General features: G+C 41.9%; 1 protein-coding gene across 1 annotated transcript in view; it reads left to right on the plus strand.

The window, feature by feature from the left end:
- Window positions 1-26,612, plus strand: part of LOC127003835 (D-beta-hydroxybutyrate dehydrogenase, mitochondrial-like) — a gene marked incomplete at its 3' end in the record, with an annotated part of 42,039 nt that extends 15,427 nt beyond the window's left edge. The window contains 7 exon segments of the mRNA XM_050870912.1: window positions 14,815-14,993; window positions 15,569-15,652; window positions 16,598-16,760; window positions 22,664-22,819; window positions 25,327-25,432; window positions 25,886-25,947; window positions 26,470-26,612. Coding sequence (XP_050726869.1) covers window positions 14,815-14,993; window positions 15,569-15,652; window positions 16,598-16,760; window positions 22,664-22,819; window positions 25,327-25,432; window positions 25,886-25,947; window positions 26,470-26,612 — 893 coding nt within the window.
- Window positions 26,613-26,757: the final 145 nt, after the last annotated feature.

Genomic DNA, 26,757 nt, shown 5'->3' on the forward strand with positions numbered 1-26,757 from the left:
CATGCTGATCATAACGAATTTTCTTCAGCACGTATTTTACCGCTTCATATTTATTCAGTGTAATCGAGTGAGCGTGGGGTACAGAGACAAACTGGTTGCCGTTGTGCAGCAGAACACATTTCAGCGATCGCTTGCTGCTGTCAATGAACAGTCTCCAATCTTCGGGTTGGTACTGTGGCACTCCAAGCTTGTGTAGAAGCTGCGCAATATCTGTACAGTACACCAAGTCCTTCTCTTCAGAGAAAAAACGGAGGTACTCTTGATGTCTGTTGCGGTAGAAGGTGATGGGAGCACTGTTATGGAAGAATTTTCTTTCCTTCAATCTGGATGCCAACAGTTCGGAAGAGGACTTTGACAAGTCAAAATTTGGCGCATGTAAACTCTTCAGAATCCGTTTATTTAAAGAAATAAGAAAGAATTTTGCCTCATATAAATAGAAAATACCCGGGCGTGTAAAAAAAAAAAAAAACGTAAAAAAAATTCATGTGGCGATAGATAAAAAAAGTTGATCTGATTGAGCAAAACCAATGTGATTTTTGGGTTCAGCACATCTTTTGTCCTAAATCAGCTAAACAAATTTTAGGCAATAAATATATTGTTGGACAGTGAATTATCATTCTAACTGCTCCCTTGAATGTTTTATCTACATGTCCCAATCACTTCTTCAGCTTCGCTGCACAAAACTTTTCAGCCTTATCTCAGTGCTATATAACTTCCGAGTTTATTATGGTTTCAATCCTTTCATTGATAAAATCTGAAACAATGTACCTTCGTCTGTATTTCCTCCATCCTATAACGAACTCTTTTAAGAAGGAAGTATATCGATACTTCTCCATTCAAAATTGATCATTCTTTTGATATTTATGCCTTAACTAGACAAGGCATTCTCGCCGTCACTCCAGCAAAATTTCAAAACCTTTTCTCCGAAAAGACTGACGAAGACTCTTTTCGTAGTATCTCGTCTGGTCACCTACATAAGTGTTGTCATTGTCGTGGTGGAAGGCAGTCTCTCAACTCCCTTTGATCTGGTGCTTTGGTTACCGCGACTCGTACACGCGTAGTTAAAGTAAGTATGAATATTTTTATGTTCCTGTACAAAGACAATTTTAAGAAAGACTATTTTGAATAGCAAACGCAAAGCCGAGGTTTATAATAAAAAATAATAATAACAAAAAGAAGAAAAAAGTAATAATAATAATAATAATAATAATAATAATAATAATAATAATAATAATAATAATAATAATAATAATAATAAATGTTTTTTCCATTCATTGAATTAATATACGAGAATCATTGAATATACAAGTAAAAAAATACAGCAATATAGTCAGTATATATATATATATATATATATATATATATATATATATATATATATATATATATATATATATATATATATATATATATATATCTATATATATATATATTAAAGATAAACCTAAGTAAACACATATTTAAATATCCAGCAGTCTGACAATACTCGCATGGTAGTGAGAGTGGGGATGGGTGCGGGAATATTTCCACGGGCACTTCAAGGCACAGTGGGGACTGGGGAACAGTCAACACAGCGTACAAGGTCGTCAGTGTTCTGCAGATTATTCACATTTAAGAGTACACATGGTGGATGCGGCAGTACTTTGAAGCTCCTCTCCCAAGGCATTAGATGACTTAGCGTTTCAGCCATTGCAAGCTTTTGGTTTTAGAAGCAATGCGAACAGACGTAATTTATATTCAAGTAAGGAAGGTGAGTGTGGAAATACTTGAAACTCCTGTTCCTAGACATTTCAAGAGAGCGATTTAAAAAATCCCACGCAAGACAAAAGTTTCTGATATTCTGATAACATTATTCATATATTAGTGAGAACAAGGTGAGTGCGGAAATAATGTTAAGTTCCTGATTTGAGGCATTTCAAGTCTAATTTTTGCAAGACCAACTTTTCTAGAGTTCGGCAGTTATAGAATTGTATTGAGAACAGAGCTAAACAGTTTTCATGGTCTCCACTCTCTTATTGACCAATTTAGACTTGTGAAACGTTAGCTGAGTGGGTTAACAGTTTCGCCAATCCTGCTCTCTTCCTTTCTTTTCTTCTCTTACTTCCTTCATTTGCATTGTTTTGTACTTTCTTTCTTTAATTCCTTCTTTCCATACATTACTTCCTTCCCTTGTTCCTATAATATTTTTCTCTCCCTTCCTTGCTTAGTTCATTTCCTTTTATTTTTCATCCCTTTACTTCTCATACCTCCTCCCCCATCCCCTTTCCTTTCTTTTCCTTCACTTTTCTTTCCTTTCCTTCCCCTTTCTTTCCCTTTTCTTTCCTTTCCTTTCTTTCTCTTCCCTCCCCTTCCTTTCCTCTCTTCCTGCTTCCCTTCCTTCTTTCTGTCCTTGTGTCGGGATGATGCAAAGACTATAACAAGCAGGGAGAGTTCTTGGAGCAGGTCACGTATCAGATGAATCATTTCACTGACAGTGGGCGACCTTGTGTCTCCGTCCCTATTAGTGCGGCAAAGACCAGATACGCCCAAAGTGTCAATTAACCTCCTTGGTGTGTGTGTGTGTGTGTGTGTGTGTGTGTGTGTGTGTGTGTGTACTTGCTGACTTCTCTTTCCTTTCACTTCCACTCCTCCTCCTCCTCCTCCTCCTGTTTTTTTTTTTTTTTTATACTCGCCCCTCTGACTCGTCCTAAACATCTCATCATCGTCATCGTCCAAGAATCGTCGTCAACTTTCATTGTCTGGGGACCTGTGGGGCAGCATCCTCACCACCTTCATCCAACCCTTAACTCTCCTTCAGCCCTTCAAATTTCGGCAGGGCGTTTAGCTCTCGTTTAGTCATGTAACGCTGATTATTGTCCATCTCCTTAACCCTTTTCCTAGCAGCTCTATAACTCTTACCCAGCACTTTAACTATCATCCAGCCATTTAACGCTCCTGCAGCCGCGTATTTCGCACCCAGTCCTTTAACTATCGTCCAGTCAAATACCACTCGTCCAGCACTTTAAATATCATTCGTCTAGCCCTATAATTCTCTCCCAGCCCTTTAACTATTGTCCAGCCATTTAACACTTATCCAGCCCTATAACTCTCTCCCAGCCCTTTAACTCTTGTCCAGCCATTTAACACTCATTTAGCCCTTAAATTCTCATCCAGCCCTTTAACTATCATCTTAGCACTTTAACTCTGTCAGCCATTTAATTCTTAGCAAACCATTTAACTCTCACCGAGCCCTTTAACTCTCCCAGTTCTTTTCTAGTCGCTTTCACCCAGCCCTCAACTCTTGTCAGCTCTGGAGTCTCACTCAGCCCGACTTTTTGACTCTCGTTCAACATTTTGATTCTCACTCAATCATTAAAACTATTATAAATTCCGTTAACTTTCGCCCAGCCCTTAAACCGTTGTTCAGTCCGTTAATTTTCGACTAGTCCATTAATTCTCGTCAGGTCTTTAATCGTAGTCAAATCTTTTAACTTGCAACCAGCTTCATCCAGCCCTTCAACTCTCATCCATCCCTTTGGTTCGCCAACACCTATAATGCTCACTCACCCTTTGATTATAGTCTCATCCTGTAACTCGTCTGGTACCTGTATTTTAACTCACTCAGCTCTACCTCTCGCCATATCCTTCAACATATGTCCAGCCTTTTAACTCTCTTCCAGCCTTTTAATTCGACCAGTTCTTAAACTCTTAATCAGCCCTTCTACCCTCTTCAAGCTCTTCTACTCTTCAGTTATTTAGCTTTCACCCAGATAGCCTTCAACTTTCATCCAGCATGGTCAAGCCATTCAACTCTCATATAACCTTTCAACTCTCGTCTAGTCCATTAACTCTCACCCAGTCCTTTAACTCTCGTCCAGTTCTTAAACTCTAGTACAGTCTTTTAACTCTCGTCTAGCCCTTTACATCTTCTCCAGCCCCTTTACTCTCGTCCAACCCTTCAACTTTTAACCAGCTCTGTGACTTTTGCCCAGACCATTAACTCTCATCCAGTCCTTGAACTTTTGCTCATCCTTTTATATACCAATCAGCTCTAACTTTCGCCCAGCTGTTTTTATTTATTTTTAATTCTTTACAACGAAGGAGACGGCTCAAGGGCAACAAAAATAGTTTAGAAAAAAAGCCCGCTACTCACCGCTCCCACAACAGACAAAAGGAAAGAGTGGCCAAAAGAGAGGTCAATTTCTGTTGAGAGGTGTCTTGATACACTCTTCTTGAAAAAGATCAAGTCATAGGCAGGAGGAACGGCAGACGAAGGAAGGCTTTTTATTTATTTTTTTTTTTTTTACATCAATGGATGTGGCTCCAGGGCAACAAAAAGAGTACATAAAAAGCCCGCTACTCGCCGCTCCCACAAAAGTATAAAGTAAAGAGTAGCCAAAAGAGAGGTCAATTTCGGGTGGAGAGGTGTCTTGATACACTTTTCTTGAAAGAGGTCAAGTCATAGGCAGGAGGAAATACAGACGATGGAAGACTATTCCAGAGTTTACCAGTGAAGGGGATGAAAGAATGGAGATGCTGGTTAACTCTTGCAAAAGGGGTTTGGACAGTATAGGAAGGAGCTAGATTAGAAAGTCGTGTGCAGCGCGGCCGCGGGAGTTTAAGAGGTAGAAGGCTGTCAGTAAGAGGAGGAGAGCTGATGAGACAAAGAGCCTTAGACTCCACTCTGTCCAGAAGAGCTGTGAGTGGAGCCCCCCCACACGTGAGATGCATACTCCATACGAGGGCGGACAAGGCCCCTGTATATGGATAGCAACTGTGCGGGGGAGAAGAACCGGCGGAGACGATACAGAACACCCAACCTCGAGGTAGCTGATTTAGTAAGAGAGGAAATGTGAAGTTTCCAGTTGAGATTTTGAGCTAAGGATAGACCGAGGATATTTAGTGTTGAAGGTGACAGCTGGGTGTTGTCGAAGAATAGGGGATAGGTGTTTGGAAGATTGTGTCGAGTTGATAGGTGGAGAAACTGGGTTTTTGAGACATTGAAGGACACAAGGTTCCTTTTACCCTAATCGGAAAAGATAGCAAGGTCTGAGGTTAAGCGTTCTGCAGCCTCCAGTTTGGAGTCTTGTAATTGCTGTTGAGAGGGTCTTCTGTTGAAAGAAGTTGAATAATGCAGAGTGGAGTCATCAGCGTGTGAGAGGATAGGACAGTTTTTTTTATGGAAAATAGATCATTGATGAATAATAGGAAGAGAGTGGGTGATAGGACAGAGCCCTGTGGAACACCACTGTTGATAGGTTTAGGGGAAGAACAGTGACCGTCTACCACAGCAGAGATAGAACGGCCGGAAAGGAAACTGGAGATAAAGGAACAGAGAGAGGGATAGAATCCGAAAGAGGGCAGTTTAGAAAGCAAAGACTGGTGCCAGACTCTATCGAAAGCTTTCGATATGTCTAGCGCAACTGAGAAAGTTTCACCGAAACGGCTAAGAGAGGATGACCAAGAGTCAGTCAAGAGAGCAAGAAGATCGCCAGTAGAACGCCCCTTGCGGAACCCATACTGGCGATCAGACGGAAGGTCAGAAGTGGAAAGGTGCTTTTGAATCTTCCGGTTAAGGATTGACTGCCCTACGGCAGTCAAGACCGCATGCAACCCGTGGATCATGGCCTCACCTCCAGCTTTGAGCAGCTCCGCGCTGATGTTACAGGCGCCAGGTGCCTTCCCACCCCTCAACTTGGCCACAGCATCTCTGACCTCGCCCAGAGAGGGTGGGCTTTCGTCAATGGGTGGGTCAGCATCCGCCACCTGCAACCCAGCAACTGGAAGCTGCCCACGTGGAGGGTCCGCCATGTACAGCTGCCCAAAGTACTCGGCCCAACGAGCCCTCTGCCCATCCATGTCCGACACGAGGCAGCCGTCAGCTGTTCGGATAGCGCTCACTTGAGAGGAAGACTTGGAACGGAGCTTCTTCAGGGCTCGGTAGGCAGGTCGGAGGTCATTCGCATTTATATGGCCCTCGACCTCCTCGGCGAGACCCCTGACATACCTCTCCTTGTCTTTCCTCAGGAGAGCTCTAGTCCTACGTGACAGAGCCCAGTATTGGTCTCGGTTCCCAGCAAGTCTGGCAGCGCGACTCTCCTCGATATTCTCCAGCGTCTCCACCGAGGCAAAGCCACTCCTAGATCTCGGGCGCTCTCCAATGCACTCCTTGGCAGCTTGCAGAGTCTCACGTTTGAAGGTATCCCACAGTTCTACAGGGTCCTCCAGGGTGCCGAGCACTTCACACCGATTGAAGACTGTCACTGCATACTCCTGAGCACATGCCAGGTCCTTCAGCCTCTCGAGATGGAACACAGTAGTGTTGCATCTCGAGAGTCTTCTTGACCTGACATGAAGCTTGAGTGTTGCAAAGCAAGCCTATGGTCAGTTGCAAAGATCTCAGCACTTCGGTAAACCCTGCAGTTCTGAAGGATCCTCCAACGAGTACTTACGAGAATGTGGTCGATCTCCTTAGCTACCCCTCCGGCGTCGCTATACCAAGTCCAGCGGTGCAGCTCTGGTCTCTAGTACCAGGAACCCGCAATTCTCAACCTTCTGGATTTTGCAAAATTCAGGAGGAGAGAGCTGTTGGTGTTCCTGGTATCAGATCCATAACTTGTAGTGCCAGTAATAGCATTGAAGTCGCCCAGGACAATGAGTGTGTCCCGGAGAGGGCACTGGTCCAATACGGAGTCGAGTTTGGCGTAGACCGTCTCCTTCTCTTCAGTTTCACGCATCTCGGTAGGAGCGTACACTGCAACAAGAGACATGAAGCCCAGTGTGTGCTTCAGCCTCACTCGCATTATACGCTCATCAACCGGAGCAACCTCAACCACAAATGGCAGCAGTTGGCTGGAGATGCCCATAGCTACCCCTCTGACATGGAAGCCATTGCTCATGCCGGACCATTAGAAGGTGTACCCCCCCTCACTGATCTCGCCACTACCAGGCCTCCTTGTCTCAGAGAGTGCCACTATGTCCACCCTCAGCCTTCTGAGTTCATTTGATAGGTAGGGCAGTCGATCATCGTCCGAGAGGCTCTGGACGTTCCAGGAGCCCACACGCAGAGCCCTCCGAAGGTAACCCCGGGCCTGGTTCTGCGGTTGGGAGCAGCCTCTGCACCACCCCGGCCACCCCCAAAACAAAAAGAGGGGCTAGGGGGCCCTTTCTCCTTCGAAGTGCAGGGGTCCCTTAGGCACCCGTCACTGACGGCAGGCTCCCCGGATGCGGATGCATCGTGGAAGCCTGCCGCTAGGTCGGGCCCCCCAGCAAGACCGGATCGGGGTCGAGGCTCACGCCCCGACCACGACCTCTACTTTTTAATTTGTTTTTGGCGTAAGGTAAGTTTTTTTGTGGGGGAGGTTGTGCAAACCCCTCCCCAACCAGCCCAGAACAGGGGCTGGCCTGACTCCTCGCCATAGGTTAGGGACACAGGACCCCTGTGGGGATTAATCCCCCGGTTACCCAAAGAAAGAAGCATGGGCAGAAGAGAAAGAGTAAGCGGGGGGAAAACAGCTCGGGGGAGGTTTAGGGCGCTGCATTCCTCATTCAGATAGATCTGCCCCTAATCCAACAATAGGGCAGTAGTCTGAGGGATTGGATCGGTCATCCTTCTTAGGCACAGGCTGTATGAAAGCATACTCCCAGCAGGAAGGAAAGGTAGATGTTGACAGGCAGAGGCGAAAGAGTTTGACCAGGCAGGGTGTCAGCACGGAGGCACAGTTTTTAAGTACAATAGGAGACACTCCATCGGGTCCATAAGCCTTATGAGAGTTGAGGCCAGAGAGAGCATAGAAAACGTCACTCTTAAGAATCTTAATAACAGGCATAAAGGAGACAGAGGGGGGGGATGAGTATGAAGAATATGCCCAGAATCGTCCAGAGTGGAGTTGTTACAGAAAATTTGAGAGAAGAGTTCACCCTTAGAGATAGATGAGACGGCGGTGTTGCTGTCAGGGTTAAGGAGAGGAGGGAAAGATGAAGAAGTGAAATTGGAGGAGATATTTTTGGCTAGGTGCCAGAAGTCACGGGAAGAATTAGAAAAAAAGCAAAGTTTTGATATTTTCTATTTATGAAAGATGTTTTGGTAAGTCGAATAATAGATTTGGCAGGACTTCGGGCTGAAATCTAAAGATCATGGTTAGCAGGAGTACGAAGGCTTTGGTACCTTTTGTGAGCTGCCTTTCTATCTTTGACAGCACAAGAACAAGCATGATTAAAACCAAGGCTTTTTAGCATAAGGAGTAGAGAAAGTACGTGGAATGTATGCCTCCATTCCAGAGACAATCACCTCTGTAATGCGCTGGGCACACATAGAGGGGTCTCTATCCTGGAAGAAGTAGTCATTCCACGGGAAATCGGTAAAGTACATCCTCAGGTCGTCCCACCGAGCTGAAGCAAAATGCCAGAAGCATCGCCTCTTCGGTGTTTGGAAGATTGTGTCGAGTTGATAGGTCAAGAAATTAAGTTTTTGAGGCGTTGAAGGACACCAAGTTCTTCTTACCCCAATCGGATATGATAGCAAGGTCTGAGGTTAAGCGTTCTGCAGCCTCCAGCCTGGAATCGTATAGTTCCTGTTGGGTGGGTCTTCTATCAAAAGAAGTTGAGTAATGCAGAGTAGAGTCGTCGGCGTAAGAATGGATAGGACAGTTCGTTTTGGAAAGAAAATCATCAATGAACAACAGAAAGATAGTGGGAGATAGGACAGAGCCCTGAGGGACACCACTGTTGATAGGTTTAGGGGAAGAGGAGTGATCGTCTACAACAGCAGTGATTGATCGGTCAGAGAGGAAACTGGAGATAAAGGTACAGATAGCAGGATAGAAACCGTAGGAGGGTAGTTTGGAAAGCAAAGATTTGTGTCAGACCCTATCAAAGGCTTTTGATATGTCTAGCGCAACAGCAAAAGTTTCACCGAAACGACAAGAGTCAGTTATTAAAGCAAGAAGATCACCTCTCTCGTCCAGTTCTTTAAATCTTCTCTTGCCCTATCTGTAACTCTTATCGCTGGGGGATGCGGTGGCTGAGTGGACAGCGTGTGGGCGCGGCATCTTGGCGAACCCAGGTTAAGTCAATCCCACAGCTAAAAAGCTGGCAATTTTCAGTCACCGCCTAGTGGCCAAAGATTATTCACATGCTGTCCTGATAACCAAATATCAACCTGAGCTCTAGATAAACTCTCAAAAGAGGATCAAGCATAATCTCCGGAGGGCAGCGTGAGCCAAACAAGATGGCGCCACTATAAAAACAACACATGGTTGCGCCAATACGGGCTGGGGCCAACCATCAGGCGTCATCAAGAAAGCCTACTGACGAACATAAAAAAAGAAACAGATCTGCGGTATGCTAACAATTTTGTGTCGTATTGTGCACTTTACTACAAGCACCAAATTTGGCACAACAGTGCCTTTTGATACCCTGAAGTGATACAGAAATGGAGACTTGAAAAAAAAGAAAAATTATGTAAAATAGTTTCCTTAGCACTTTTTCCAAAATAGGCTCAAAATTTCTTACGCCCCATATCTTTGCTTCTAAGACAGGTAGGATACCAAACTGGTGTCTAAACATTAATTTTTGAGGTCAAGGAATCCAATAATAATATTTTGAAGTCCTATACTTTTAGAAATATTTAATGAATGTAGTATTGTGGCAAAATTTTATATATATATATATATATATATATATATATATATATATATATATATATATATATATATATATATATATATATATATATATATATATATATATATATATATATATATATATATATATATATATATATATATATATATATATATATATATATATATATATATTTATATATATATATATATATATATATATATATATATATATATATATATATATATATATATATAAAATCGATATCATTTAATGGGAACATACATTTCAGCTATAAATCAGAAATTCACGTGGTCAATATTGTTATCCCTATTTAATGCATGTTTTATTTGCAGGTAAATGCAAGTGTGAATCCTGTTACAAAATGGATAGTGGATGTAATTTTCTTGCCTTAGAAGACTGGAATTAAAGAAACTGCTTGCCCAACATTTCACTTTTGGTGGATTGTGTTGTCTATGGAGATTTTGCTGCTATTATTTGTAAATGCTCTTCGTGAAGGCGACTTTCAAACTTATGTCCAAATTCTGAATAAAATAACACTATGGTATTTTGCCATGGACCACCAAAACTATGTCAGATGTTTGCCTGCCCACATTAGAGGCATGGCAACATTACAATCAACACACCATGAGGTTGCATCAGAGTTTGAAAAGGGAAACTTTGTTGTGAACAAAACTGGCCGCTCCTTTTTAAGGATTCCAACAATGGTTGGAAAAAAATCATGATTTAAAAAAAAAAGGGATTTATTTTATTTAAATCGGATTTTTTATTTTATTTAAATCGATTTTTTTTATTTAAATGATTTTTTTGTACATTAATCCTTGTTTGTTTCCACTGATTATTTGTTTCAGTCTTATGAGGCCATTTTATTATAGAAAACTTGGCCAATGTTAAAGAAACCATAGTTTAATGTACATTACCCTAGATGAGTTCTTCACATAAAAATCTTGTTTTATTTTTTTTTTTTATATATATATATATATATATATATATATATATATATATATATATATATATATATATATATATATATATATATATATATATATATATAATTTTTTACGTAGAAGCCTGTAGCACCAATAGGCTTTCTTGAGGGGCCAGGTGATCGGCCCGAACCGTCCTGGTGCAGGCAAGTGTTTATAGTGGCGCCATCTTTTCTTGGTAGGACTAAGTTTGTTGGTTTTATTCTTTTGAATATTTTTTCTTGTAAGAGATGGCAATGATTCACTGGTGCCTGACTTGCTACAGGACCAGTACAGGATCACATCAGGACAAGTATATATATATATATATATATATATATATACATATATATATATATATATATATATATATATATATATATATATATATATATATATATATATATATATATATATATATATATATATATATATATATATATATATATATATATATATATATATATATATATATATATATATATATATATATATATATATATATATATATATATATATATATATATATATATATATATATATGTATATATACAGTAAACCCTCGATATAACGGACTTGCTTATAACGGATTTCGTATATAACGGACAAGGTCAGACGGTCAGAAATCCACGCGAACCGACCGATAATAGTTTTTGAACTACTCGCTCCCGGCAACTATAATAGCGTCTGCTGGCCACCTCACCATCCTTCGGTTACTATAGTCTTTTTTAGCCCACCTGATGATATATTTAATTCTTCGTGGTTTCCATTCAAATGAAGAACGTATTTAAACCACAAGAAAGTCTAATGCATCAATCCAGGACATAAATGTAATGTAAAATGGCCAAGTGTTTGTGAGTGTCGGTACTGACACAGCTTTTGGGGGTCGAGGAGGCTAAGCCCGCCAGTTATGTAGGTTAGGTTATGTTTGGTTAGTTTATTCGGCGAAAATACGCAGCGCGGGACGGGTACATTATGGCGGCATGTGCGGTCCAATTTGTCGAGAATTACCTTCTTGCAGAAATCGGTCGCTCTGCTGTCCACCTCAAATGCGCACTAGGGGGATACACGGAAGGAAAAACATTAATTTGCCTGGTTTTTGTCCACTTGTGATCCTTCTGAGCGGGGAGTGAAATGTAGAAACTGTAAGCAAGTTGAACATCTCTCTCTGAGTTATTTTGCGACGCAGCTGCGGGCTGCGGCGGGTGTACAACAGGTTTTGAAAAGTCAGTCATTTGATGATTTGTGAAAGAAACAGTTATCAGATTATTTCATAACACCCCGAAAACCACCACCAAAAAAAGTTTCGTCTACCAGTGCGAGATTGGCGCAATTTTGCATATACCCGTAACAATATGGGACCCCACAGAGCCCCACTGCCAACCTGGCGGCCTCGGTGTCCCGCAGTTCATCGCCAAGTGCGGCTACATAGACAATGTGCAGACAATATACACAATAAAAAAAAACATATACCTACGTTTATTAGGTTCGTCGGTATTATATTTTTTTTCGCCGGTTATAACGGACATTCGGCTTAACAGACTAAGTCCCCCACCCCCCAATTAGTTTGTTATATCGAGGGTTTACTGTATATATATATATATATATATATATATATATATATATATATATATATATATATATATATATATATATATATATATATATATGAAAAGTTAAATCATTAGATATTTTACTTTTGATATAACACATAAATAATTTTAAATACAGTATATTTAAGTTTGATTTAAATCATGATCTTCTTAACTCTGATTTAAATTGATTTAAATCACTTGATTTAAATAATTTGATTTAAATCAAAACAACCCTGATTCCAACAGACCAAGCACATGAGCAAATTAATGATTCAGTGAAAGGTGGTGCAATGGGATTAACTCAAAATCTATCAGCTTTTAGAGGGTGGACGTAGGAGGACCTGAGGTTGCAAGACTTGTAAATAAGCCAAGAATAAATGGCGCCACTATAAAAATTGTCTGCACCATGACGGGCTTGGGCCAACCACCAGGCCGCTGAAGAAAGCCTACCGGCGCTATAGCCTAACACGTGAAAAAAAAAGGTTGAGATGGTACTGAAAAATGGGCAGCATGCATCCCATACACAGCGGGAGGCTTTAGACCACCCTGAACAGAATAAAGGCCAACAAGCTACTTTCGTCAAAGATGTCCATGCTCAAGTGCAAGTTCTTGAAGACTATGGGCAGTCATTCCTGGAACACTAATGAACTTGTCATCTTGCACAGCAAAATAATTGTAGATCCATCTATTACGAATATTATTGAAACAATGAAGAGCAATGGGAAGGACCATTATCAAACCTATGTGAAAGAAAGACTTGTTGAGAGAATGGTGCTTCCTTATGATCCCATCAGGAGAAACAAGTTGCCCCTGATGTCTTGCCGGTTCACAAGATAATCGTTTACGTCTATGATGAAAATTGTTAGTTTAAGAAGTGATTGCCATTTGTTATTAAGACTTCATTTCATACCAGACCATAGATGAAAATCTTGAAGATTTCTTCTTCAACTAACGCTTGTTCTCGTGCTATCAAAGATAGAGAGGCAATTCACAAAAGGTACCAGAGCCTTCGCACTCCTGCTAATCATGATCTTTACATTTCCGCCCGGAATCGTGCCAGATGTGTTCTTTGACTCACCAAAAATACTGTCATCTATAGAAAATGCCACAACCTGGCTTTCTCTAATTTTTCCAGAGACTTCTGGCGCCTAGCCAAAAATATCTCCTCCAATTTCACTTTTTCATCTTTCCCTCCTCTCCTTAACCCGTAAGTGGTCAGTCACGTACAAGTACGTTCGTCACTTTCCCGCCTTCTACTGCTTGGAAATGCCTTCTAGCTACATGAATCATTGAAACAACATTTTATTCACTGTTTTCTTGTTCGAGTTTTCTCAGATGATGACGAAAGAAGGTACTGTGACTATACAGCGTTTAGATACAAAATCCTAGGTTCTAACAGAGGTGAATATTTATAACATCCGTCTACGGTGATCAAAGTGAAGAATAAATAAAGAAATATTAATTTACTAACCGTAGAAGTACATACATCATAAGTTATTTCTTAGACCGACAATCAAGGACATTTTCTTAGCAGAGTTGGTAATTCCTCATCGACGGATATCATCCTCTCTGCCGTTCTATTTCCGTTGTCCTGGCATTAGTGTAGTGCAGTGACTTGCCTGATGGGCGAGCCTCCCATAACTCACTCTGCGAGGGGGGGTACCTCTTTGGCCGACTGGTTAAGGAGTGGCTCTCCCGTCTCGCTGGTCGCGGGTTCCATCCCCGGCGCCAACAAACTTTTCCTTGTCTGGATTAATTTATCGTGTGTTTCGTTACCCGCGGTGATCGTGTGGGAGCGTAGTAAGGAAAAAAATTATGGCCTTTCACTGGTGGCAAAGCGGTGGGCATCCTCTCCTGTGATTCTGTTGGGTTTCTCCGAGTGGGTAACAGGTAGAGTGATGGCCCATGCTCTCCGAAGAGTTCACAGAAAATAGAAAATTTCAAACACAGAAATTAATCTAGATAGGAATGGGGAGCTGTGTAGTGCAGTGACTTGCCTGATGGGCGAGCCTCCCATAACTCATTCTGTGAGGGGGGTACCTCTTTGGCCGACTGGTTAAGGAGTGGGTCTCCCGTCCCGCTTGTCGCGGGTTCGATCCCCGGCGCCGGCAAAACCTTTCCTTTTCTGGATTAAATTCTCGTGTGTTAAACGCAGAGGTCGTGTTGGAGCATAGTAAAGAGCAAATTCAGACGTTTCATTAGTGACGAAAGAGGAAATACGTTTCATGGGAAAAACCACTAAAACACTTTCTTAACAGATAAGGAAGTCACGAATACCATATTTAGCAACACAGCTCTCCTGTTTACATTGCCCTGTAGCCTACAGGTTACTAGGGAGCGAATAACTGGCAAGTGAATGAGATGGAAATATAAATTATATACAACACATTTGTTTTATGCTCTCCTGTATACGCGTTTCTAGTATAATGAAGAACGGCATGAAAGTGGAAGAGGTTGAGTCTGTGCGTGCCCTCATGTCTGCGTTGCTTCAGCCCAAGGAAAAGTATAACAAGAGGATCAATAAGGGCTTTTTAGCAAGGTTGGATATCACTCATAGCACATATGATCTCTCTGCCCTCCTCTCAGAGCTTCCCTTGTTTAGATAACTAAAGACATGTCTCCCGTGACAGCTGTAGCAAAGATGGCGTGGAACTTCGACAGGACGGGGGAGGTTCTGCTGTGGGCCGGTGTGAGCGGAATCGTGGCCATGGTGCTGAACACATTCGGCTGTTCCTTCTCATGTTACTGGGTGTTCCTGGGCTGCTGGATGCTTTCCGCCGGCACAGTAATCACACTCTCCTACATCAAGGTGAGTAGATCCTTAAGAGAGTCGTAACAAAACACCTCGAGCTAGTTTGAACATTTTCTGTGATGTTCCTCTTTCTCCTTACATTATTATACGGAGCGTCGTGTTAAAATATTTCTTCAATTGATCTACTCTTGTACCGTAAAAGATAGTGTGGTTTCTCGATATAAAAAAAGTTAAAAGTATCAACAAATATTTTCTCAGTTGAAAAATTCTGGCTTGTTTTCGCCATGTTGCTTTACCAGCTGCTTCTGAATTGGCAGAAGACGTTTAAATTTTCTCAGTTAGCTGGTAATGAAGTGGTTGTTTGTGTGATGCAAATCATAAAAGACGTGCAAATTGTTTGTCAGCTGTTATTAGTCAGCGGTATTATTGACGGTGAAGTGACGGTCAACGGTTTTCTCCTCTTTGCCAAAAGACTTCTAAGTGCTCATATTCGCGTGTCATCTGCTTTGTTGTTGTTGTTGTTATTGTTGTTGTTGTTGTCAAGTATAGTAGTGGTTAAGATAAAAGTAATGTTGGGGACATTCGCCTTGCTGGTGATGACTTTCTTCTTCTTCTTTTTCTTGTAATTGCAGGTGAAGCCAACAGGCAAAGCAGTGATTGTGACTGGCTGTGACCATGGGATTGGCAACGCCCTCGCTGTCCACCTCCATGAGCAGGTAAATACATCATTAACAAGCATTAAGACTGAATATAAGCGCTCGACATTAACATTATGCTTCTTACTGACTATTCTGTTATCGTACTATAGTACGATGCCCTACTATTATAACCTACATAAAAGTCTCTTGTATATATAGCTGCAGCATGTACTTCTTACCAGGTAGGGTTTCCCAGTATGAGCAGGACTGGATAAGAGCACTATTGTGGTTCCCGTGGAATATTTTAGTCTAGTGAATTACCTGAAGATACTTTATAAGTCTGTATGGTGTTTTTCCCCCTTCTTCTTCATGTATGTCAGAGTGGCTAAGAGCACTGGAGGGTGAAAGGTGTACTTTCCATAGACTTGTAATCTCATGCAGTACACTTACCTATGTCTTCTTCCTTGGCAGGGCTTTTCCGTGTACGCAAGAGAGCATAAACTATTAAAGGGAACAAAAATTTACTTCCCATGGAATTATAATCTCGTGTACTAGACTAAGCTATTTTAAGGTCTATAATAAGCCTGTGACATTTTTTCCCTTCTCTTCGTCTTGTTAGTGGATTCAAAAGGGGATATGATAACTGTACATATCAACATTTTGCTTATCGTGGACTGCTCTTGGTCTCGTACAAAATAATCAGTTATCTGGAGGCTCCATGTAAACCTGCAATATATTTTCCTTTCATGGTTGGGCTTCCTAGTGTTTGCAGGATTGGATATAAGAACTGCAAAGAATATCAATGCGCTTCTTATGGATTTTTTCTAGTTTCATGCAGAACATTAAAATTATTTCCCGATCACGTGCAGTATGTTTTATTATATCTGACAAGACTTCTTAGAGCTTGTAAGATTGGATTTCGGAAGAGCATTATTGTGCTTCTGGCAGGCTAGTTTATAACAATGCATCACTGTATGCCGTCTAAATGTCATTTGTGTACTACAGTTTATCAATGTCTTATAGGGATTCCTAGTGTTTGCTGGCTGTCTGAATCCGCACGGAGAGGGTGCGGAGGCGTTGAGGGGGCTGCACTCGCAGAGACTTATTGTCTTAAGCATGGACGTCACGAGGCAGGACCAACTCGATAAGGCAGCCCAGGAAGTGAAGCGACTGTTGCCACAAGACGGTGAGTTAATGGCAACCTGGACTGACCGTCAGGTAAAATGATAGACATAGACTGGTTAATATCCTCCTCGTATGTCTGTACATTTTTTTCTCCATCTGCAGACACTTGCGCAGTAAAGGTGTGATGCATGCCATTTTTGATACAAAGTCATTATACTTTTACTGTTTGTTTATAACATCCGTCTACGGTGATCAAAGTGAAGAATAAATAAATAAATATTAATTTACTAACCGTAGAAGTACATTCATCATAAGTTGTGCTGAAGCAACACAGACATGAGGGCACGCACAGACACTAAGTCCATTAGCGATTGTTTTTACTGACTCATCCTCTTTCACTTTCATGCCATTCCTCATTATACTTGAAACACGTATACAGGAAAGCAAAAAACAAATGTGTTGTATAAATTTGTATTTCCATCTCATTCACTTGCCAATTATTCCCTGCCTAGTAACCTGTAAGCTACAGGGCAATGTAAACAGAAGAGCTGTGTTACTAAATATGGTATTCGTGACTTCCTTATCTGTTAAGAGCTGTGGGTCACTAATTGACACAATACGTTCTGGTAAACCATGTGTGTCAAAAGAGCATTAATGTTTGCTCTTGAACTGACAGATTGCATGGGTATTGCTTCTGTTCACTTACAATATGGTCCTAAGACAATGATATGTTATCATCATCATCATCTTTTTACAGATCCGCTGCAGGAAAATGGCCTTAGGTATCTTTCTACACCTCTTGCTCTGGCAATTGCTATGATTTCAGATTTCAGATAATGTCTCAGGAATGATTCAGAATACCTTTCTCGAGAGCGACACCAACATAAGCTCAGCGAAGGTGGCCCTTTATAATACAGGGGCGGCAGAATGGCTCAGAATTCTACAGTTTCTGTCTATTGATAGATAATGGCACAAATTTGGGAGCCATTACAGCACCCACGCACTGGGGCTGGATAACACAACGGAAAGTCGAGGCCCATTATTATATACCCCAGGACCCATGAAAAGGAGAGTGCTGGGCAGATGTCTGTGGCCAAAATATCCTTTTGAAATTCTTGGTAGAATTCGGTGACAGTGGGCAAGGTTGCCTCAAAGACTGTCGGGAAGGCCATTGGGAAGATCGTCGGCCAACTCCTTGGCAACTGTTGGCCAGCTGGTTGGCCAACAGACAGTCTTGCTGAGAGTCGACGGCCGTCTGCAAGACTCTTGCCAAGTTCGTCTGCGACTGTCGGCCAATCGGTCGGCAAAGTTGTGATTGTCGTAGACATGGCGCCATTTAAAAAAAATGACCGTAGAGACTCGTCTGAGATTAATTGCCAGCATGTCGGAGACATATTGGCAACTAGTTGGCCGAATATCCGAGACAGGCGACGACCGTTGTCAATCATACTAGCCGACACCAAGACATAAAAAAAATCCCTCCATTCTTGGAGCATGGGAGCCGACTTGTCAAATCCAAATGTGGCTGGGTTGTCGTGGGCTAGAGTCGGCACAGTGTAAAGAAGGCCTTCGATAGAATCTATATATAGGCCGAGTTGATAGGTGGTCTTCAGGACTGCATGTCGGTAGTTTTAAGCCCCCTTTACACTGTGCCGACTCTAGACCACGACAACCCACGACTCTAGGGTACACGAGGTCTTGGGTTAAGGGTCTCGCATGGCCTGATAAAGGTCTAGAAACGATCGTCGTATGCTGAGCGGTCGTTGGGAGGGGAGTGTGGGATCGTGAGGGGGAAGCGCGAAAAAGTATTCCATGCTAAACTTCCTTGACAAGAGCCGGCAAGGGTTTGAACCAACGGTCATTTCCGGTTAAGGTCTAAGGGAGGTCGGGGACAGTCGTCAAGACTATCCCCAACAATCTTGGCTTGTCCTGAGACAGTCGCGATGATTGTCGGGGACGATTTTTAAATTTTGACCGTTTCCTGTCGGCACAGTTGTCAGGGCTGACTACTTAAGAATAATGATGGACTGTCGTGGCGACAGTCCTCGTCTAATGAAGGACATTCGTGATGACTGTCGGTTCAGAAATAATGGCTGATACTGTTGGCGGGATACTAGCTGCCGACAAGTTAACAGCATGTCCCAAGATTAAATATTTTTAGAAGGCGACCGTCCGCCGACCACTTGGTAGAGTGTCGGCCAACTAGTTTTTATCGCTGGATGTGGAGTCCTCTTGCTCCATTTTGGCAATTAATTAATAAAAGTGCCACACCGCGTCCTGTGGAGCAATCAGGGGCAAGCCCACATACGTCCCTGCAGCCTTTCCTTCTTCTTGCTCATTCTCCTACGGGCCTCGACTACCTTCACTGAGTTCATCAGAAGCTTTATATTTTCATATTGCAATCACAAGCACAAAAATAGCTTCTGGGAATGGTTACGTTTCACTGGCACAAATTTGTTACCTATCAGAGCACTCACTTCGTGCTGGCTCTCTCTGGGGTTGACTGACACAACGAAAAGTCGCTCCCCATTATGGCCTATATACCCCAGGACTCATGAAGAGTGCTGGGCAGATTTCTACGGCCAAAATATCCTTTTAAAATTCTGTGGAGAGTTCGGCTATAGTTGGCTAGACTGCTGCCAAGACACTCTCGAAGACCGTAGGGAACGCCGTCGGCAAACTCCTTGGCAACTGTTGTCCAGGTGGTCTGCCAACTAGTTTACAGACAATCTTGCCGAGAGTAGGCGCCCGTCTGCAAGACTGTCGTCAAGACCGTCTGCGACTGTCGGCCTAAAGGTCGTCTGGGGTGTGGTTGTCGTAGATATGGCACCATTTAAATAAAATGACCGTTTAGACTCGTCTTGAGACTAAATACCAGCACGTTGCCGACATGCTGGCAATTACTTGGCCGAATGTCCCAGACAGGCGACGACCATCGGCAATCATATTAGCCAACACCAAGATAAAAAATAAAAAAACTCCCCCATCCTTGGAGCGTGTGGGCCGACTTGTCAAATCCAAAAGTCGCTGGGTTGTCGTGGCCCAGAGTTGGCACAGTGTGAAAGGGGCCCTAGACCACTCGGCAATGACTGAAAATTGTAAGCTTGTAGCGACAGGAGGGACGCGAACCGGGGTCCTCCAGCACGCCGTGCCCGCCCTCTAACATAGACTGAGGTTTGGAATGAAAATTGATAAGTGCTAAAAGAGATTCGAGATCAATGCTGGGTATGACTATCATCAGTGAACCCTACACTATGAACCAGACACTTGCTCCAGCCCTGTCATTAAGCCGCGAATTTTGGAAAATCAACAGCTTTGGTGCAAATCGCAATAACTCCCATATTTCTGGGGCTAAAGAAATGTTTTTGGTATCAATCGACGGCAAAATGAAAGGGCTATATTTTTTTAATAAGCGACCGGGCTCAAACACCGACTCGAAAGGGTAACAAATCGAATAAATTCGCAAAAAACGACTCTGAAAAAAACTATTTTTGAGTTCCCAACCTTGAAACCCACTCATTTGTTGAGAATTTCAAAAACCTTATTTAACAAATAATTTAGCCATACCATTTTGACCGGCTCGAAGGATTTGTTGATAGCTCAATTCCAAGTTTGTCGTCGAGCCGTCCCAAAATAGCCTGTTTTTCGGCCGTTTTGCCGCGATTTGGGCGTGTCCTAGGTTTTTGCCTATAACCTTTTTATTTATTTAGTGCTTTCCATTTTTTTCTGATTATTAATCTGTATTAATAGAGTTTTCATTTGCCACCAAGCATGCCTTCCTAGCTTCAGTAGTTTTTGCTCGAGCTTGACCAGAATTCGCGACGAAAATTCGCCGAATCTGACTCATTTCACGCGCCGCGACGAAAAACCTTCCTGACGCCACAAAAATTAATATATCTGCATTAAAATTCATATATGAACACTTCAATATGTTGACTATCTTGTATTAAAATCATTTTAAGATATCTATGTAAAAAGTTACTATTTTTATATAATTATTTCACAATATAAATGAACCTTCTTTATTATACATGTTATTTCTTTTAATTTAGTATTCAACCCTATTTCTTCCCATTTATGAATAATACATCTAATTTGCTTTCTTTTGATACCAAATATATATATATATATATATATATATATATATATATATATATATATATATATATATATATATATATATATATATAAGCAAATATTATCAGGAAAATTAAGTTGTCTAGTCAAAAGTAAGCAAAATCTGGGACGTGTCAAATGACAAAACGACTCGAACTCGACCTGGTCAAACTACATTGCCAAGAGGGGCTACATGCCACATTACAGCCTTCTAAAGGCAATAGCAATGCCACACTAGACAAAGACGGCAAAGTGTCTGGAGTTCGTCAAAATCGCTCTCAAAAGAGTTTACGTTTCGAGCTCTAGTGACGAAACTACTGGGTGTAAGGAAATTTTATGCATCATATTGGAAAGCACATTGGTAGGGCTACAGTATCTGTTAAATAAGTTTTTTGAAAATCTAAAAAAATGAGTGGGTTTCAAGGTTGGGAACTCAAAAATAGTTTTTTTCCAGTTGTTTTTTGCGAATTTATTCGATGTTTGACAAAGGAGATTATGGCGTTCACCTAAGCAATTATTCAAAATTCACTATATCTAAAGGAACCACAAACTCAAAAGTCCGCTGTCCATTACTTGAGATGTCACTGCTATAATGTATAAAAAAAAAAACTGAAAATGGATAAGAGAACATAAAAAAATACACAACATTAGAACGGCAATTGTTTAGGACACATTTAGGAGAAAGGACAACAACCATTGGGAAAAAATGTCACAGAATGGTAAAGTTAAATTTTGGGGCATATGCTATTATTGTGCTTGGCCTCGGTGCTCATTTCTGTACCATTGGCCCTTGAGCCTGTGGTGGGCAAGAACCCACTACCTCGAGACACATGGCAAGTGCAACATCAGGATTATCACAATGTGCCTCTTCTAGGCTTCCCCAGGTATCCATTCAGTGACCAGCCCGAAAGAAAGGATGAACAGCTGGGTTGGTTGCACGCTAACTGCTCAGGCTGGGATTCGATCCAAGGCCCGTGGACTCATAGGTAGGCGTGTTAACCCCTAGACCACGAAGGATTGGAAATACCTGATATAAAAAGACCCAAGGAAAGGCCATTCCCGTTCACTATTGAAAAACGAGAAGACAATTTTCAATACACTGTTGTCAGTGACACATAACACTTCATAAGTTTGTAAGTAAAGGTTTTCTAAAATGAGGAGATATTGAAAAAAAAGGGGGGGGGGGGTGTCACTTTAGGAAACAGAGTTAGTACTGGGTCACAACTTTACAGATCTTGCTAGTGTAAAGGGTTGACAGCTTTTGATTTATATTAAAAAAAAGTTTTTAGGCTTCGTCCTTTTTCTATAGTCTATCGACTCTAACTTGAGGCCTGTGGCTTGGCCCGGTGAACCTCCCATTGTTTACACATCTAGCGATGACCTGCGCATGGCGGCCTGTCTCACTGTTAGTATGTACATTATCTATTTATGGAATATATATATATATATATATATATATATATATATATATATATATATATATATATATATATATATATATATATATATATATATATATATATATATATATATATATATATATATATATATATATATATATATATATATATATATATATATATATATATATATATATATATATATATATACAGGGGAGCCGGGTCAAAAGGCTCAAGTTAGAGTCGGTAGACTATAGTATATGGAGCAGTAGGTTGAGAGAATTTTCATTTAATTTTGTTGGCTCTTATCCCATGTAATGAAGTGAGGGAAAATATAACTTAAAAAAAAAAGAGGGGGAGCCAATGAGACACGGGGCGACATGGCTCTCTGGAACCCTAACTCCTTCCTTTTTAGTAACTCCCCTGTTCAGACCTTCCCGTCTCTCAGAGGTTGTGTGGGGCCTCGTAAACAACGCAGGGGTAACGGCTAGGGCACACACTGAATGGGTGCCCCTGTCCACCTACAGACGAGTGGTTGACATTAACTTGTTGGGCGTGATCGCCGCCACCAAGGCTTTCCTGCCGCTCATACGTCGTGGCAGAGGTGAGTTGGATTTCACTAGTAAACGTACTGTAGCTATACTCAAGATAAACTCTTGCCGAGTTTAGAGATTTTCACGATTAACTATTTATGTTATGCTGCCTTTTTTTTTTTTACCGTCTTTCGGATAACGAATTATTTTGCCAAGCTGAATAGTATACGTTCACTCTGTTCGCCTTCCTTTTTAATTTAAGGGAATCTTAATATTAATTTCCTCTTGCCTTGACCCACACAATAAGTAGTTTACGTTATCGCTGCTACCTTCCTTCGAGGCATATCTAGCGTCATCTCCTCTTGCCTCGACCGTAAAGAAGGTACTTTTTCCATTCTGTGTCCTCATTTTTAAATGTCTGAAGTCATTTCAACGTAATCTCTTCTCGTCTTCGCTGCTGTCTTCCTTTCTCTTCTGTGTGTGCCCAACGCATCACAGAGGTCCTCTCTGGAGTAGAGCCACACATTCCACGTACTTTCTCTACACCTCATGCTAAGAAACCTTGGTTCAATCGCACTTGCTCTCGTGCTATCAAAGATAGAGAGGCAGCTCACAAAAGGTACCAGAACCTTCCTTGCTCCTACTTAATCATGATCTTTACGTTTTCCACTTGGAATCAGTGCCAAATCTATTCTCCGACTTACTAAAACTCTTTTCATTAATAAAAATGCCGCCAACCTTTGCTTTTTTCTAATTTTTCCCGGGACTTCTGGTTTCACAACTAAAATATCTCCACTTAGATTTCACTTCTTCATCTTTTCCTCCTCTCCTTAACCCTGACGGCAGCAACGCCGTCTCATCTATCTCTAAGGCTGAACTCTTCGCTCAAACTTTTTGTAAAAACTCCACTCTGGACGATTCTGGGCATATTCCTCCTACTCATCCCCCCTCTCCTGAGCTCCTTACATGCCTGTTATTAAGATTCTTAGAGCTGATGTTTTCTATGCCCTCTCTGGCCTCAACCCTCAAAAGGCTTATGGGCCTGATGGAGTGCCTCCTATTGTCCTTAAAAACTGTGCTTCCGTGCTGACACCCTGCCTGGTCAAACTCTTTCGTCTCTGCTTTTCAACATCTACCTTTCCTTCTTGCTGGAATTACGCCTTCATACAGTCTGTGCCTACGAAGGGTGACCGTTCCAGTCCCTCAAACTACCGTCCTATAGCTTTACTCTCCTGTCTATTTAAAGCTTTTGAATCAATCCTTAACCGGAATATTAAAAAGCACCTATCCTCTTCTGATCACCAGTATGGGTTTCGCAAGGGGCGTTCTACTGGCGATCTTCTTGCTTTCAGAACGGACTCCTGGTCATCCTCTCTTCGCCGTTTCGGTGAAACTTTCTCTCTTGCTCTAGATATATCGAAAGCTTTCGATAGAGTCTGGCACAACGCTTTGCTTTCTAAAGTACCCTCCTACGGATTCTATCCTTCTCTCTGCTCCTGTATCTCCAGTTTCCTTTTCAGCCGTTCTAGCTCTGCTCTGGTAGACGGTCACTGTTCTGCCCCTAAACCTATCAACAGTGGTGTCCCACAGGTCTCTGTCCTATCACATACTCTCTTCCTGTTATCCATCAATGATCTCTCTATAACAAACTGTCCTTTCCACTCATACGCTGATAACTCTACTCTTCGTTATCCAACTTCTTTCAACAGAAGACCATCACAACAAGAATTACAAGACTCCAGACTGGCGGCTGCAGAACGCTTAACCTCAGACCGTATTCTTATTTCCGATTGGGGTAACAACAAGAATCAGACACTCTTCTACCTCTTAAATTCTGCCGCAATGTTGCATCTCTTTCCATCTTCTATCTACATTTTCATGCTGACTGCTCTTCTGAACTTGCTAACTGCATGCCTCCCCCCCCTTCCGCGGCCCCCCTGCACTCGACGTTTTACTGTAGCTCCTCCCTAGACTGTCCAAACCCAGTTAACTAGCATCTCCATTAATTCATCCCCTTCACTGGTAAACTCTGGAAGGAAAGGCCTTCGCTTCCAATCATGCTATTTCACTCCTGCCTGCCAACTTGACCTCTTTCAAGAGGAGTGTATCAAGACACCTCTCCATCCGAAATTGACCTCTCTTTTGGACACTCTTTACTCTTTGCTTTTTGGAGCAACGATTATCGGGCTTTTTTCTACACTTTCTTTTTGTTGCCTTTGAGTTGTTTCCTGTATACTGTACTTCAGATAAACTTCATATCTCATTTTCTTCTTCTTCGTTACGAACACACTCAGAGTGATCTCTTTCCGTCCCTGTGCTTTTCTTTCACTGCTAACTGACTTGAAGGTAAATACAACGTAATATCCTCTTGTTCTCTGTCCTGCCTTCCTTTTTTCTGTCTTGGAGGTGCATCATAAGAAAGCTTCTTCATCCATTCATCGAAATTAAGGAAATTAAATTATTGTTCCCGTCCCCATTGCTTCCTTCTTTTCTAACTGTCATTGAGGGAAACCGAAGGAAAACTCTCCTGTCGTCCCGAATACTCTCACACTGAAATGTCCCAACGATCTGCGGTCAGGTCGCGTGGTGAACATGTCCAGCGTATCGGGCATGATGGGCGCGGCGATGATGTCCCCGTACGCGGCCACCAAGTACGCCGTGGAGGGCTTCAGCGACTGTCTCCGGTGAGGGCAAGGGAAGGAGACGACACATTCACGCACACATGCTACCACATTTGTCTCAGACACTATAATCAATCTCGCATTTTCTCTCTCTCTCTCTCTCTCTCTCTCTCTCTCTCTCTCTCTCTCTCTCTCTCTCTCTCTCTCTCTCTCTCTCTCTCTCTCTCTCTCTCTCTCTCTCTCTCTCTCTCTCTCTCTCTCTCTCTCTCTCTCTCTCTCTCTCATGAAAGGGAAAAGTTAAGGCTAATAATGAACTATCGACTATTTCTAGACATTTTTCCTGTTTATTTTGCTGTAGTGTCAAAGGATAGGATTAGAATGAAATATGAACTGCTTTCATCTTTGCCTTCCGTGATGATTGCCAGGAGAGTGCTCACTGCTCGGAGTGAACTATAAATGGTGTAGTCGCGAGAAGAATCAGAGGGAATTAACAACTGCTTCCATCTTTTCGGCCAGGCAGGAGATGAAGCCGTGGGGTGTGGCCGTCAGCCTCGTGGAGCCTGCCAATTTCAACGCTGGTGAGTGCTCAGTGTAATCTTTCAAATGATCCGCACAGTAGACTTTTCCAACATTTTCTTTGCCGGACGTTAGTGTACTGCGTCCTAATGTGATATTAAACTTCACCTCTCCATCTGGTTCTCTTGTCTGCCCGAAATATACAAAATTTAGGTTGTCACTGATTTTATTATCTTATGCTTAATCGCACACATATTTCTAACCACTCCTCTCTAATCCATACTTCTCTTTATTTTTCTTTGTGGCGCTTCTTACCTTAATCTTTAGAAATTTTGTGAGGTATAAAGTATCTGAGCCGTATATTGAGAATCAAGATACCCTAGTTTACACCATTCTCTTCTATTCATGGCAGTACTATTATACTTTTACCAAAACCGCTGCATCCGGTTTACGTTATCTATTTCTGTTTTTGTGAGTTTGGTTCGCACAGTTTGTCCAATACATGTGTATCCATCGCTCTGGATCACACACATTTAGTAGATTATTTTAAAATATTTATCATTCCTCGCGCGGGTCATCCGCAGCCACCCGACTTGTGACGGAAGAGGGTGTGGCCGAGGAAGCAGAGTTGATGTGGGCGACGATGGAGGAGGTTGTGCGTGCCGACTACGGGAAGGAGTACTTCGACTACGTTATGAAGATACTTCAGCAGACTGCTTTCGGAGGGGTGAGTTGGTGGGAGGTAGATAATATTCCCAATTTTTAATGATCATGAACCAATTCACTAAGCTCAAGAAAATCTTTAATTCTTTACAAATATTCGAGATATTTTTCTTTGTTAGAGTCCGAGCATCACGATGCCCTTCAACAAT

Source organism: Eriocheir sinensis, chromosome 3 (assembly GCF_024679095.1).
Source record: "Eriocheir sinensis breed Jianghai 21 chromosome 3, ASM2467909v1, whole genome shotgun sequence".
Lineage (NCBI taxonomy): Eukaryota > Metazoa > Arthropoda > Malacostraca > Decapoda > Varunidae > Eriocheir > Eriocheir sinensis.